At 38.8% G+C, this 15,737-nt stretch overlaps 1 protein-coding gene across 4 annotated transcripts in view; it reads left to right on the top strand.

Moving 5' to 3' along the window:
- LOC139476861 (uncharacterized) overlaps nucleotides 1-15,737 on the top strand; it is a 46,835-nt gene that overhangs the window by 17,801 nt on the left and 13,297 nt on the right. For 2 of the 4 annotated variants that reach the window (XM_071259450.1, XM_071259449.1), the window contains one exon: nucleotides 4,608-4,896. In XM_071259450.1, the coding sequence (XP_071115551.1) occupies nucleotides 4,609-4,896 (288 nt within the window). In that variant the 5' untranslated portion in view covers nucleotide 4,608. Of the gene's footprint in view, nucleotides 1-1,330; nucleotides 1,381-4,235; nucleotides 4,897-15,737 lie in introns of those variants that run through there. The other 2 variants (XM_071259448.1, XM_071259446.1) reach the window with 2 other exon arrangements.

Below are 15,737 nucleotides of genomic sequence, written 5' to 3'. Positions count from 1 at the left end.
CTAAAAGTGTTGGCTTGTTGTTTGAGAAGATCAAATGAATTAAAATGGGATAAAAAACTATTATTTAAAGAATCTACCAAATAATGTTTGATGCCAAATAGTTCATTAAGTACATTGCAGATTCTCTTTCTTTCGAAAAGATTGTTTGTGCAGTGAAATTACGCCTGTTTGGTTAAATGGAAAGGTTCGATGAACTGTCTGCCGTTAGGGTTCACCAAAAATACATGACACGCATTTGGAAATATAATATATTTAGCACTATCTTATAAACATATATGATAAATCTGACCCAACGATATTGTTTCCTGCACTAGTTTTGACTAATTATTATCATTGTTGGCCACCGTGAGTAATGTAATGTTTGAAAGCAGTCTATCATATGATTTCGGCCTACAACCATTGCATCAATATCATTAACCTTTAGTAAAATCACAACGTTCGTATTCATTATTTGTGCATGTGACCCTTGAAGTCTCGGGGAAGAATAGGTCTTCAGCAACCCATGCTTGCCGTAAAAGGCGACTATTCTTGTCGTAAGAGGCGACTAACGGTATCTGGTGGTCAGACTCGCTGACTGGGTTGATGCATGTCATCGTATCCCAACTGCGTTGATCGATGCTCACGATGTCAATCACTGGATTGTCTAATCCAGACTCGATTGTTTACAGACCGCCGTCATAGAACTTGAATAGTGCTGGGTCCGGCGTTAAACAACAAATAAAAACAAAACATTTGTGGAAGTTAATAAATAAAAATAGCGAAATAGATTCAATTATATAATCTGCAAGAATATGGTACATTAATTAACATTAATTAACCAATGCGGCATATGTAGAAAAGGCTTGAATATTATTTTTGTACTTCATAATTCAATCAAATACGGTCACCAGACGTGTGGCAGTCAGTGCAGACGACACGCGTGCTTGGGGTAGACAAAACAAGCAGACGACATGTGAGCGTGGACTGTCACTGTCGTCTGTCACTGTCGTCTGTTACCTGAAACGTCTGTGTCAGTCAATGAATTGTATACAACAGTTACGTCGCAGCAATCAAGCAACCTCCCCTCCGCTAATCACCTACTGTTCACACCGCACCATCGGTCGACGCCTTCATCCAATTAACATCGGAAAGCAAGTGACCGTAAAGAGACAAGCTCGCGGTCAGTGGTAACTGAAGCATTTAACACCTCTGGTCAGGCAACCAGTCATCTGTGACGCCATTGTGTAACAACTGGCCATACGAGAGGTCATTACATATTCCAACGAATTACCTACGCCACGACTAGGCCAAGCAGGCATAGTGTTAACTGCAGTCACTCAGTCCTGTTGTGATAAAGCCGTTTGAGAACTTACAATCTGCGATGTTGTTTTTTAAAACGAGGTGAGTAAAGGACAGTTTATACAAAACTTACATTCCTCAGATAGCTGGTCTGGAGTTTGTCACCTTTGTTAAAGTCACAGCGGAACTGATTACAATGCTACATTCAGGTGTCGCTCATTGTTCGACGTTGATGTTTAGACCTTTTGGAGCAACGTGAGTGGAGAATGTTTTGAAACACTTCCGATTTCAGAAATGCATAATCCTATTTTCATTTCAGCATGTGTTGTATAGTTAGTATGCGATGAAAAGTCTTTTTATTCCGTGTTTAGAAACATTTCTGAAAGTATTTTCGTCCACAACAATGCGGTTGAGATGAGATTGTCATCGGATCTCGTGACATGTATATATTCTAATGAAGATGTGTAGACCTAATCTGTAGCTTTATAAATCTTCACGTCACTATTTGCGGTTACGAGCAGATCCCAGGTAAGAGAATAGGAGCCGTCGTGACGCTATAACTGATGTGCCCATATTCAGCAGATAATTTAGATATATTAGGATACGTCCTTTGCACACAGATGATTACAAATAACATATGGGTTTTCGAAGTTTTGAAAAATGAGTATTGCATTGGCGCCTCGTCAGAAGGTCATACAATGTTTCCTCAGTCATGTCGTTACCGTCACAGTATGTTTGAAGATTATCATTCCGACTATAACGATTGTCGTAAAAGGAGATGATTATTATGATATTATGAGTGTATAAGGTAAAAGTGATGACGACAGCGGACATTACGATGACGTCTGTGACAAGATTATTATAGTTATCTATTATAATGGAACTGGTTGATCGTAGGTGGACGATGTCAGTAATGATAACCGATCTTCCACCCATAACATTTGCATCCCTGTTGACGTCATTTGGGTATTTTCAGTAAGTGACAATGGTGATTGAAATTGTGAAAGTGATATTTGTTGTGACTTACAGCTTTGGTAATGTTTGTTATACTGGCTTTGGCAATGCTAATACTTGTGATGACGATGTATGTTATGGTAATACTTGTGTCGTGATTATACTAATCTTTCCAATGCCAAGGCCTGTGATAGTGGCACTATTTTTGTGATGACGATGATGACGGTTATTGTTGTGATGATGACCGTCATGATTATAATCACAGTCGAACACTCACCTCACATATTGTGGTGCTTATGTCACTGGCATTTAGACGACAATATAAAGTCAAATACATTTTATTGTTATAATAATTGTTATAAATGGTGCTGAAAGAATACCAGTCGCATTCACATGTCGTACCCATGACCTTAGCTCTCCCAGCAGATAAACCAACTGCTGTCACAACAGCTTCAACAAATGCCAGATATTGATTTGGTTTTGCAAGTGTTGGTCAGCTATTGATATGGCAGTGTAGGTTAAATTGGTCCCACATGGTGAACAAACTTATATTTACTCACCGTGAATGTACACTAAGTTGCTAGTTACCCTACATAGAAAATCGATTTCTAGGCGGAATGTAGAAGTGATATTTGTTCTACCGGATCTTGGTTGATCAGTATATCATATATATTGTCGCTAATTCGTGCCTTGATTAACTCGTGGTTATGTTAATGGGCTATATATTAATAACAAGTTGAAAATATTACAGAATTATTTTGAATGTCACTGGATAAGCAGTGAATCTGTCTGGCTGAACAACACAACGGCTCCAACACAACTACAGTGTATGTGTAGAGTACATTGTATCAAATCAAGCTGAGCAATAGGTCTATACTAAAATATCAAACAGTAAAGATAGCAGGCCCTGTGGATGGGCTATTTCAGTTCCTATGCTAACTATCCCCGTTGAGATTAATATGATATTTATGATGCTGATAACAACTGAAAATACACAGCCTCTTGGGAACAGTTTATCTCCACATTTGTTGCAAAGAACCCGGAAGTACATCAAAATATGACAGAAGGTAGCGTGTCCACATACCGCTGAAATGTGCACTTTCGTTTCCCGTGAACAGAGACAATGCACCAGATGCATGAAGTATTATCCCGCGTGGCTATACAAATGTCGGCTTTAAATTAAGGACAGGACATCCGGCTAGCATTTCATAGATTTTTGTTAATCATTTTCCAGTTCAGGTGGACGCTTAGTAAAGTACGCGGTGAGAGAACGCAGAAGTGCGTTACTATTCAGGAAAGTGAATAGCTACCTCTTCCCGCTTGCAAGTGAAATTAATGTCAGTCTGAGTGAAATATATTTTCTTAACGTGGTTTTTGCACCACTCGTTTGATGGATAGTTATGTGCGGTATTCCACATAAAGCCGGCCAGGTAATAACATCTCACCTGCAATTACATTGTAGATGACTCATAATTTGTCCACGTCAAATGTCAGGTACATTGCATGACATTTGTGGCCATTAGGTTTCGGGAATTCGATGAATAATGAGAGTATGAGGTGAGTAATAAAGTGCAAAAGTCCCGAACCTACAAGAAGCGCATCACATTATAAATGGGAAAGTTGATTGCATGTCATCTTATCCCTATTGCGTGGATCGATGCTCATGACGTCAGTCACTGGATTGTCTGGTCCAGACTCGATTATTTACACAGACTTCCACCAGACTTTTGTAAAAAATCCTATTTGTTTAGAAATAGATCAATATGTTCGTAATCACAGACATGTAACAGCATGAGAATCAATCGGCATCAATCATTTTGATTATGTTTATCAATAATCTAGTCATGATGTATCGCATGCAATATTAAATCTCTTCATCTTGCTTTAGACAGTTTATAGACATGTACGCAAAAAGGCAAAAGTTAATTATCGCCAAGACTGCAGTGCTCCCATCTCCTAAAATAACCCAAGCTTGGCACATTATCTACACTGGAAAGGTGAGAGATGCGGGAAGAATGTGCGCGTGGTCTGTGCAGTAGCCGGCTATACGGGGGACAGACAGGAGGGACTCAGAACGCTGGATAGGATTAACTGGATTAACTTGGGATTAATGGTTTTCGAGACAGGATTATTATAAGACCTTTTGTGTGATCTGGATATTTCGCAGTCCGACGAAACAGTGGCTTATATCTATGTGTAGAAGGAAGAGATGTATGCTGCGCGAAAAGAGTTGATTGGAATGTGAATATTTCCTCAATACACAAAAGAAACGTGGCATACGTGTGTTAAACATAGGACTGGTTTAGCGTCAAGATGACGACGTTATTTTCTTCCCTTTTCGACTCTGACTGGGACCTCTCCTCTTTACTTTCCAGTATGTACATCGCCAATCGAACGTTATCAGCACTGGATACGGACGATTTCGGCTCGTTTTCAAGCCTGGACAACCTGACCCCCCCTCGAGCCAGACCCCTCACCCCCGTGGACATGTGTCAGGGGTACACAGTCCCTATCGTGTACAAGGACGAAACATGGGAGGAGATAGAGCGAAAGAAGAAGGCTGCCAATGCGTGTGGGAGCAACTCCACACTAAGTAGCGAGCTTCCATGGAAAGAGAGAAAAAATAGGATAGACAATGCGTTGTCATGGTTACGGACGGAACTGGTAAGTACATCAGTGTGCTAGGCACGCATATGCAACTCACTAAATGCTCCATTGCATCACTGCCATAATGACTAATTCACGTTATATTTTCCACATGTTGTCCATCTGTGTTTACATAATGACACAGATAATACACTTGTATTTATTTACAACGAACTTTATACGCAATGTGTATTCATTAGTTTTCAATTTATGACTATTACGGTGTGGTATCTCACATCTCATTCATATAACCGTAAATTCCCAATTCTGAATGTTATTTAAACAAATGTAACACGATTCATACAGAAACGTATCCCCCAAAATACGTTGAAGGTGAACATTTTCTTTGTCATTCTTCTTTAAATGCCGCAAGGGACATTGTATTTATAGAAACATATACCAACATATACCCATGAAGACTTATCGATCAACTTTCTAACACCGTGTGACATTCCACATGATCACAGACCCGGTCACTGATATAGTCATGTGTAATGTGTTTAGATTATTGACGTATACTTGAGATCAGGTATTAAATCTGGAGTATTTATAGCCCCACTTTCATGTCGTTATGAAAAAAACGTTGAATCAATACGATCAGTTAATATCCATATGGAAAAATAATCAAAAGGTTACGGCGTACAGTCATTAACTCTGAATGGATATCGCTGTGTGGAGTTGTCAAGTCGAAGTTAAATGCACCCCAAATTAACATAAGTCAAGTTTAATCGGACGTGATAGAAGGAAAGACACTCGTATACAGCTGCTAAATACAGCGCCTCACCACGTTAACGTGGACGCACCACTGGCCACAACCAGTGCTTGTGCCTCACACCCAACGAAGCTTTCGCTAATCTAAAGTTACGTACGTCGTGCTGTTTTCTTGTCTCTACGAGTAGCGTTTGTTTCTTGTGATCATCGAAGTGAACCCAGCGCGTTCTGTTCACATAGACGTGCTTACTTTCAATATCACTCCATAATCGTTATACTGTGTATGATGAGATGAATATAATCTTTCCGCGGCTTATGAAGTTGTACTCGTTTGTTAATGGCCATGGACAAAGGTTGTGATTATAATATGTCTGTATGTTTGTTAGATTATCAAATATTGATGGAGATGTCTTACATCGAGATTGAAAATTTATCGATTGTTCACCGTCACCAACACGCACTTTACATTCATGATGTTTCAACCTTACATTTGATTACGTTTTCTTTACATTTGTAAATAAACTCAAGTATAGCGTGATTAGTAATCACACGAACCTTGCATATATGTACTAGATGATAACGAAATAAATCAAGATGTGTTTTAGGAGAAGTTAAAAACACACTTTATAAGAGGGATTTATCTAAGTGTATCTAAAGTCTTAATATTATTTTCAATAACTGATGATTTAATATCTATTTCGATTCATTAAACGGTATGTAACCTTTTACGGATTGGCTTGTTTCCAACTCGATATCACTTTGACGAACACTTGAATAACTATTACACAGTATACCGGACGATTATAGCCCATACATTTCGTTAAATTCAACTTTACGAGACTGACTAAAAACTGCAACCTTATCGGAATTAGGAAACATGAATCAGCTATTCCAAAAATCCCCCGAAACCCCAGAACCTATATCCTTGTTCCGAGGGTATCATTTTTCAAATAATTCTCCTTTCAGTCGCGGAACCCCCTAGTGGTATTTACCAGTCACCTTTATACCATAATTGTCCACCTACCTCAAATCACACCCCTACCCAAACACGACCATTGTTAACTAACGTTGAGGTGACTGGATATCTTTGCTTACCTTGCTGTACAGTGAGACTGTTTAAACTTTGGCAGTAAATATTCCTGGAATGTTCTCAATGAGAGCACGGAACCAGTATCTTATCTGGTTAGAGTGTAAATTGTTATCAAAACCAGATGTATGTTTGATTTATCGAAACGTGTAAAGGCGTATGTTGAATTATACTTTTGCTTAGATATATTTGCTTACAGAGCCAGTTCTTAACACGGGTAGACATGTTTGTTCATCGTGACAAACGAATTGTGTTATGAGAAAATAGTAACTAAATGGTCACTTATGGCAAATGAAAGACGATTTTGTGTGTTGGTTCTAGACAAGTATACATCTATGTTTAATAGAGACACAAAGATTCCCAAACGAATTCACATTACAAGATTTGAGTAACACTCCAAAGGTGAATTACTTTATCAAGCTACGTGTTAAAATACCTCTGATATCGTGAACAGTTGAAAGGATTACACTTTGTGTGAACGTGTGGTCGGACCACTATATCTGGTTAAGCTACCAAGCTATAATTCGAATGATCAGCTCCAGCTGTGCTATAGACTATATACATTTAACCCGTGAGGATCCGGGGTAGAATAGGTCTTCAGCAACCCATATTTGCCGTAAAAGGCGACTATACTTGCCGTAAGTAGGTGACTAACGGGATCGGGTGGTCAGGCTCGCTGACTTGGTTGATGCTTGTCATCGATCCCAATTGCGTGGATTGGTGCTCATGATATAAATTACTAGATTGTCTATATACCGCCGTCATATAGGTTTAATATTGCCGAGTGCGGCGTTAAACAACAAACAAACAAACTTGATTATTTACCTATTATAGCTAAAATGGATAGAATTATCATTGAACCGCCCGCATGTTATCGGAAATGAGCGGGTCACTGTAACTTGATAATGCCCTCATTGCTTGACGACGGGACATTATCAAGCCCGTTGTTAGGGGACGTCATGGGATAGGGATAGTTGACGTCACGTTCAATAGTGACGTCATCTGGTTTGTTCTTTGACGTTTCCATACTTGTAAAAGTGGGTCAGTGACATTCGTGTTGATTGCAGTAAATGTTTTAAAACCGATATTGCTGTTTCTTTTTATTTGATAACTAATTCCATCCATTTTAGCTATAATAACGGTAACGCTATTTTTCAGGGCATTATCATTTGCAGAAGCCCTCGGTCTTTTCAACTGCCCTCCTTCGTCGGGCAGTTAATGGAAGACCCCGGGCTTCTGCAAATGATAATGCCCTGAAAAATAGCGTTACCCTTATATTATTGTCATTATATATTCAATAAACACTAATCATGAAACCATTATTCGGATACGTGTCCTCATATTTACATATTTGGTACAAACTACACGATGAGGCCCGATGTCAAAAACTGATACGCAAATAGTTACACCACTTTATACTTCATGTTATTCAATAGACGACCTTGATCATTCAACTTCAAGTCGGCTGCGTGGGCCTTTTCGTCTCGATGGGGATGGGGAGGATGAATTCACAAGTGTACGTGACAAAACCGTGTGTCAGATGATTGCGAGCTCAACAGGGAACCCTTTATCAGGTTCTAATCTCGAGATTTGGTTACGTTACACCAGGAAGTATTTTCACCTGTTTGCTACACACGGACTAATGTTAAATTATATAGACGTGACGAAAACACGTTTGATTCAAAACAGTGTATTCTGTTTAGGGAAATAATTGTAAGAAAGTCGTACATCAGTTAAAAAGATTTTCGGTTTCAAAGTTATGAATAAATATTTGTCAAATCGCATTCTTGGATGCAAACAGGATGCATACTGTCATTTGTAAATATGAAAATATTATAGGAGGATCATACAGATATTAGTGCGAGGATATTTAGATCTAATCCTATGAAATTACAAGCGTTCTTATCCGGGATAATGTCAGTTGAAATGTCAAATTAGTGCAACACAGGGATGGCGAATGTAAGAGTAGTGTTTTAACACTATTGTCATTATCCAACTGAGCAATAGTAGTATATTGTTCATATGCTGCTATACTGCCTTTTTTTCATTAAATGTTATCGATAGAAATTCAAATGTAACATTAAATTAAATTAAATTCTTCCGACCCCTTCTACCAGCGATCTTACATTAGCAGGATAGCCTGAGCCAATACGAATTGTGTGGTTTCATAAGTGTCTGAAATGCAACATTGTTATGCAGAACTTTAATTGCTTCAGGCATGAAACGCTATAATCTCAGTCCGGCCGAACGTGTTTTGAATGAGATAACACATGCCTCTGTTGTACTTCAAGATAACCGAAGGGACAAACAAAGCAACACTGTTTATTGTTTCAACACAGTTCTCTGACATATGTTTTAGAAGTGGCAGTTGTAATGGTGGTGCACGCTCAACGGGCCTTTGTCAAGAAGCGTTGTTAGTGCTACGGCCATCGTAAGACTGTTGAAGAGGTATGGTAGTCGTAATGCTAAAGTCTCTCCACGGGTCCAGCAATTTTATTTTTACTTTCTGATTTACGAAATAAAAGGAAACATGTGATAATCTGAAATAATTATTCGTTTCCAATTCGTTCGTCCGTAGGTTACCAAACTATGGAAGCTAAACAAAATATACCGAATATTAACCATTGCTATATGAATATATACTCATTGTTATTGACATAGCAAGTTATTCCTAGAAAACACCTATTCCGACTAAGTTGCATGTTGTATCTCCTCACTCATAAAGGTTACCGCCTCGATCTACAAGTCCCCATTAGATTAGAAATAACAGGTCATATTAAATGTCAGGCTGACATTACCGGACCCATCAAGGGCGTATCCGGGTTCTAAGTTTCCAGAAAACAAACTCTTGAAGAAATATTCAAGTAAAAAATAAATGTAAGACCAGCCACATCCACGGGGAATATTCATCTAGGGTACAATAAAAATAGCCTTTCAGATATTTAAAATGTCATATCTCTTCATAACTTAAACCGTTGCCACGTGACTTGCAATTTCCAGTTTACAGTGAAGCGCAAAAGTTAATCGTAGCAAGACGTTTAGTGCAATACAGAAAGTTTTCCTGGGATGTTTCTAGTTATCAATAGATAGAAAATGTCGCTGTAAAAAGTATTTTACAAGAAATAAAAGTGTTCAGGGTTAATTTCTTAGATTATTTGGTATTTTTGTCCCCCCGGCAACCTTGAACGAATCCGACACTGTCCTATTTGTCTATGCTGTCCAAACCTGTTCCCCTGGCCCGTTGCTTTCAGCATGGTGTTTATTGCTTTACAGCGTAACGTTGTATCATACAAACTCTCGGAATTCAGCATGTATGTGTTGTAAATCTCACTCGAATGGCTGGGGCACATGACGGCCGAGTGCTCAAGTAGGTGAACCCGAGGCTCTGAAGTAGTGTATAAGGATGTTTTAACGCCTTTACTTCAGACACAATAGGGAGTGATAACCACCAACTCGGTTTATATGATGGAATGTGTTATAGAGTTCATAGTCTGTACAAATATGATATGTGTGACGAGGGTGGACTTCGGTTGTATTGGGGTGGGTGAGTGTATGGGAGGGCATGGGGGGGGGGGGGGGGGGGGGTCCGTGTACATAGAGGAAGGACACAGTTCACAGACATCATTAGTTAGAATAGTCAAATTTGATTCAAAGCCATGCCATGAAATCAAATAAAATCTGTACGCTAGATTTGGTGAACCATGCACGAACAATTATATTCAAAGACAACACAAATCCCCTAAAATATGTGAAAATAGAAAAAATGATTAAGCACAATATCATGTCTTGTAGAATTTTTTCTCTTTCAGCAAACATGGATAAACTTAGATCGCACTATATAAGCATAGGCATCAAAACTATTCCGATTCGTTGACCTTTCGTTGAGTACTTGACCGAAGCTACAAGATATTTGAAAGGCAGTTAATGCACGAAGGTGGGCATCTGTGTACATGTTTATAAGATCGACTTGACCAGTGGTCACCGTGTTCACTACGAATACTTCCGCCCTACTACAGCATGTTTACCTTCCTTCAGTTTATGACCTATTGACGCCCGCAACTCGTGACCCCATCTGGAGGGGTCAGAACAATATAATTGATCACGTTGCGAACAACGCAAGCATGTCAACAATTTTACAATAGTCATTGATCTTACTACAGATAGCTTACATGAAATAAAAATACCGGATCTTCCTTTTCTCGAAGACTGATTTTCATCTCAGACTTAACCACCGATTCTTATCTATTTCTTATTTTGAATGATGGCTATGATTCTCTCCTCTCATGCCTTGCAGCTTTATTAGAAAACATAAAACTTCATTAAACCAGAGTTGCATGCGTAACTTAATAGTCGATTCAAAATTTATTACACGATGGGAATAATCTGCTTTGGCGTTTCTTCCATCTCCACTGAAGATTAATCGTCCAGATTCCCTCTGAAAAGTTTTCCGATTACGAACTGTTAACGGCCGAGAAACATATAACCGATTATTTCTGGTTCGACTAATACGACATGGTATCTCTTTTGTTGATGCAAAGCAGTATCTAATTCAAACTCCGAAGTAATTACTGTTCATCTAACCAAGGAGATGTGGGGGTATTTTCGATTTTCTTGCAACATTAAGTCTCCTATTCCGTTACTGAGCAAAGCATGGTCTCCACCAGAGTAGTATTCACTTTCAACATCTGACAGATTTGAAGGAACACAGCCGTGAAATGGGTGCAATGGAATACTATCTATGTACACTCGGAAAGAAACAAGGTGACCTTGTACCTTACGGAAATGGGCGAACGTTTCTGAATGCAGAACATTTAGCAGGCACTGAGCTTTGAGACTATATAAAATAGCATGCCTCGAATATATGTCAAGTAATATGTGACTCCGTGGTAGTTATTTTAAACATCCTTTGTAGGAAAATATCCGGGCCAATACTCCTTCCATCATTTTGTCCTTGACAAAGATCAATAACCATTTTTTTCTCGCAGGTATTAATCTATGTCGAGAACTGTTCCCTAGCCTCACTTGTGTTATGTAGTAGTATGGTTAATAGCACTTCATTTCTCAATAGTCCTTCCATTTGGGACGCTGTACTGGAAATGTATTGATAAACTACCCTTCTGTTGGCTCGTATAGTCAAGATGTTGTTGCCTTTTATGTGTATCATTGAAACATACATGACCTTAGCGTACACAACAGACCACTATATTGTCTACACCAGATGTTTAATAATCAGTTAAAACCCTTGGAATGTATTCTGTGTTTAGTAATTTTAAGTCCACTGTTTAACATCCCTCTTGTATTCCGATTACAAAGATAGAAAGTGTATAGGTTGTGATCATTTAATTTTGACGCAAGGCACACGAAGTCACCTAACTGCTTATATATCAAACAATTGACATATGGTTGTCGTTTTATTACTGTTCAAATTCCATTTATGGGCTGGGCTGGTACCAATGAGAAAGATTCAGAAATTGCCACTGTGAAACATGACAAAGTTTCATTTAACAGTACCAGCTTTCATGACACTACAGAAATTAACAAAGTTCTACCAACTTTGGAAAGCAGGTCATTTCTTGGCACTGAATGGCTTTCTAGTTGGGTTGGATGGCAGTACTCCGTGGTCATTAACACGTATTCGCCCTTGAAAAAACTATTAATGTGCAATATAAAACGAATTAACTCATAACAAAGGATAAACCTTCATTCACAAATATATTCACAAATTCATTTTATTGCTGTTAATTTACAGTCAGTGTACAAAGTGCATTGTATAGAAAACCTTTGCCCCAGATATCTTGCTTTTGTTATAATTATCGAATGCAATATTATATAGGTGAAGGGTATACATTTAAACCCTAGATCAAGTCATACTATCCTTTGTTGTGTCATGCCAAATACAGACATATGTTTGGCAGTGTTTTCACTGGGGTTTGACAAAAAGTTGATTATTTTTGTGACGGAGAACGTTTGATGTATTCTTACACCAGAGGAAAAATATCCGCAGGGCACTGAAATACAGGTATCGGGGGTGTTTGATGTCAGATGCCCAATTTGTAGCCATTAAAGATGAAATTAAAGGATTAAAGGAATTGCAAAAGTTCTCTGTGACAAACTTCAACTTTCCTCATTGGATCATGGACAACGTGTTACAAATGTCTGAAAGGTCAATAAGCATAGGACAAACAGCTATAAATATATTATTTTCTGTTGTAAGTAGGCCCATGTTTATTAGTGTAAGGTTGGTTGAAAAAGAATATAATACCTCACTGGCAATAATTTTACCAGAAATAGTGTAAAACTAGAAACATTTGATGAACATTGCAACAGCAAATATCATCAGCAATGCTGTGTGAGGAATGTTATCAATAATCATATCAACTACATCATTTCCCAGGGGTACACTCCATTGTGTAACATGACTGCCCAATCTCGCTAAGTGCCTGCGGCCATTTTGAATTACCTCAATTCTCCACCCGTGTCACGTAATGTAATGATAGCGTTAATGTCCATAAAACCACGACAGGTGGACGTTTGGACGCGGTCAGCTCGAGCATGTGGCTGCCTATGCATTTAGATCAAAGGCTGCCTGGTTTAATTGTTACATTGTGCTAAGTTAAATGTTTTATTGACGTAATCCGCGTGGCTAATTTGCTTATTTAATGTTTCCCTTGCTGTCGCAAGTCCGTGTAATGTTGCAAACACCCTCGAGGGTGATCTGAAACCCAACAGGTAGAAGTCACTTAACTTGTAAATTTGCATTTGTGATAAATGTTAGCCAAACTCCCAACCGAGCAGAACATGTTTCTATTGCGAATTAGTCCATGTAAAGTTAGAAATACGTTCAACATGATTATTTTCTAAACATAAGTTCAAACGTGTTTATCCAGGAGCCACGATATGTGCACTAATTGGTTCAGGTATCCAGGTGGCATGTGTCAATGAACACTGAAAAATATGGGTCCACTTTTTAGCAGTGAGTCCCATAGCTCTATATTTCTGATACACGATGCGAGCATGAGGGCTACAGTCTGCAAAGTATCACATGACTCGTCGTCATCCCTGTATTCTTGGTGTGAATGTAGCTCAACCTGCCGCACATATCTAACGCCAAAGACCGTTTTTCATAAATATTCAGGAAAGAGGCCTGCTGGGTGAGTCAGACCAGAAGATTAATTGTTTTTAGACCCAAAGAAGTTCAGTATGCATCTGTTAAGCTGATATCATAATATGCCCTCACGGTGCTAACTTTGATTCTTTTACAATAAAAGCTATGAAACCATTTCCATAATCATAAGAAATCTCTGCTCCATTGTACGATTTCGACTTCGTCATAAATTTGTGTTTACGAATCACTATTAAACATTGATGATACCAGGTGTTCACGAAAAGGTGAGCGCATCCTGCCCTACCGGTGGAACCCGTCACAAACACATGCATTTGCCAACTGAAAACACACGGGAAAAATGAAAATAGGGATTGCATCGGACTTTATTATAGTCAATGATGAGTAAAATTTGGAAATGTCCACCACAAGTCGACCATAAAAAGTTTTGAAAGCTAAAAAGGCCTTCAACCTTGATCAAACACTATTTTAGCAAAAGTCGTGGCAAGAGACGCTCCATGAAATCTTCACAGAACGATCATGCGCGATTGTACTTCGAAATATCGAAATGTAGACACCAAATACCAAATGCTGGAGTTTCTCGATATATAGGGAAAGTAATCCCTCTTGTTGTACAGTCTTGTGTGTTTTTTTATTGTTCCACTGAATCCTTATGAATAGAAACAGATAAGGCGGTTTTACTGTTTGTTTTCTCTCGAAGAAGGATTGCATACACAAAAGGGACATACGGTAGCATTATGCCTATATTGGTAACAATGGCCCCTGCCCCTGCTTCAAATCAATTGTAACTAGAAAGTCCCCTCTTTAAGATCGGGACTTAGGTTGTTTTCATCCTTCCACTTTAACCCTCAATAACGGAATTGCCCATAGTCGTTATTTTTGTCAAGATGAAAAAGTTGTATTGATCTTGATGTAACTTGGCCAGCCACCATTATCACTGTTACACAATATAGATTGCATCCCGCGTACAGTGAAGTAACGTCAGATTCATATCGGCCGGAACCATCAATGGGTTTATTCAACAGCACCGATTAGCATCTGCGCTTCTCTATATCAACCACAAAGGCCTAAATTTGATTTAAATTGAATGATTAATGAAGGTCCTACATCAATTGAAGCCATAGCTGTTAACTATAAGGTGACGATGTGTTCGGAGTAGGCCTTCGATAACTATCATGTCGGAACTGACATTTTTGGAGACGAATGTCCCCAGGGCAAAGTAGGGATAATTCAGGGTTCGCGAGACGAGAGTATAGGCAACGGGGAACTTAATAGCGTTTGGGTGATGTGTTACGATGTGTTACAAATGTAAAGTGCTGGCCGGTGTTTTTATAGCGTAGATTGGGTGTTGCTGTAATAGGGATTTGATGTAATGGTTGTAAGGGTATTCATGGTGAATAAAGTAAGCTATCCTTAGCTCCTTTGTAAGGGAGTCTCGACGCCATAGGTCAGTGACCTCAACTGCACACAGACATTTCCAATTAGAGAAAAATGGGCAAAGATCCTTGACACAAATTGTGACGATTATTATTACATTACAATGAAACATTTTAGGATTTTGCAATATGAATGCTTACGGCAATGGTAAGCTAATAGGCTTTTATGCACGTCTTTGCCCTAACATATGGACTTTCTACAAGGATATTCGTACAGTACTGGAGTAGCAAACTCTCCCATAAAAGTTGCAATCGAGTAAATAGTCAAATGCATTTCCCCAGAAATGCTAAGTTCACACTATGTGTATATTGAAAGTATAGTAGCCCTTATCCAGTACTTGTATACGCAAATCATAAGGTGGTAATGGTGATCCTTGTCTTACCCTAGTCAGAAGCTGGTGAAGTATTCGACCAGTCACTTGACTGATACATGGAGGATATATGGGGTAGTTCTGATGACACCAGTATAAGTGTGTTAAACTAGAGAAGCTACTTTATTCGT

Source organism: Haliotis cracherodii, unplaced genomic scaffold (genome assembly GCF_022045235.1).
Source record: "Haliotis cracherodii isolate W230 unplaced genomic scaffold, xgHalCrac1.p SCAF_1, whole genome shotgun sequence".
Taxonomy (NCBI): domain Eukaryota; kingdom Metazoa; phylum Mollusca; class Gastropoda; order Lepetellida; family Haliotidae; genus Haliotis; species Haliotis cracherodii.
The sequence above is the reverse complement of the archived record's forward strand: the minus strand, read 5'-3'. Positions and strand labels throughout refer to the sequence as shown.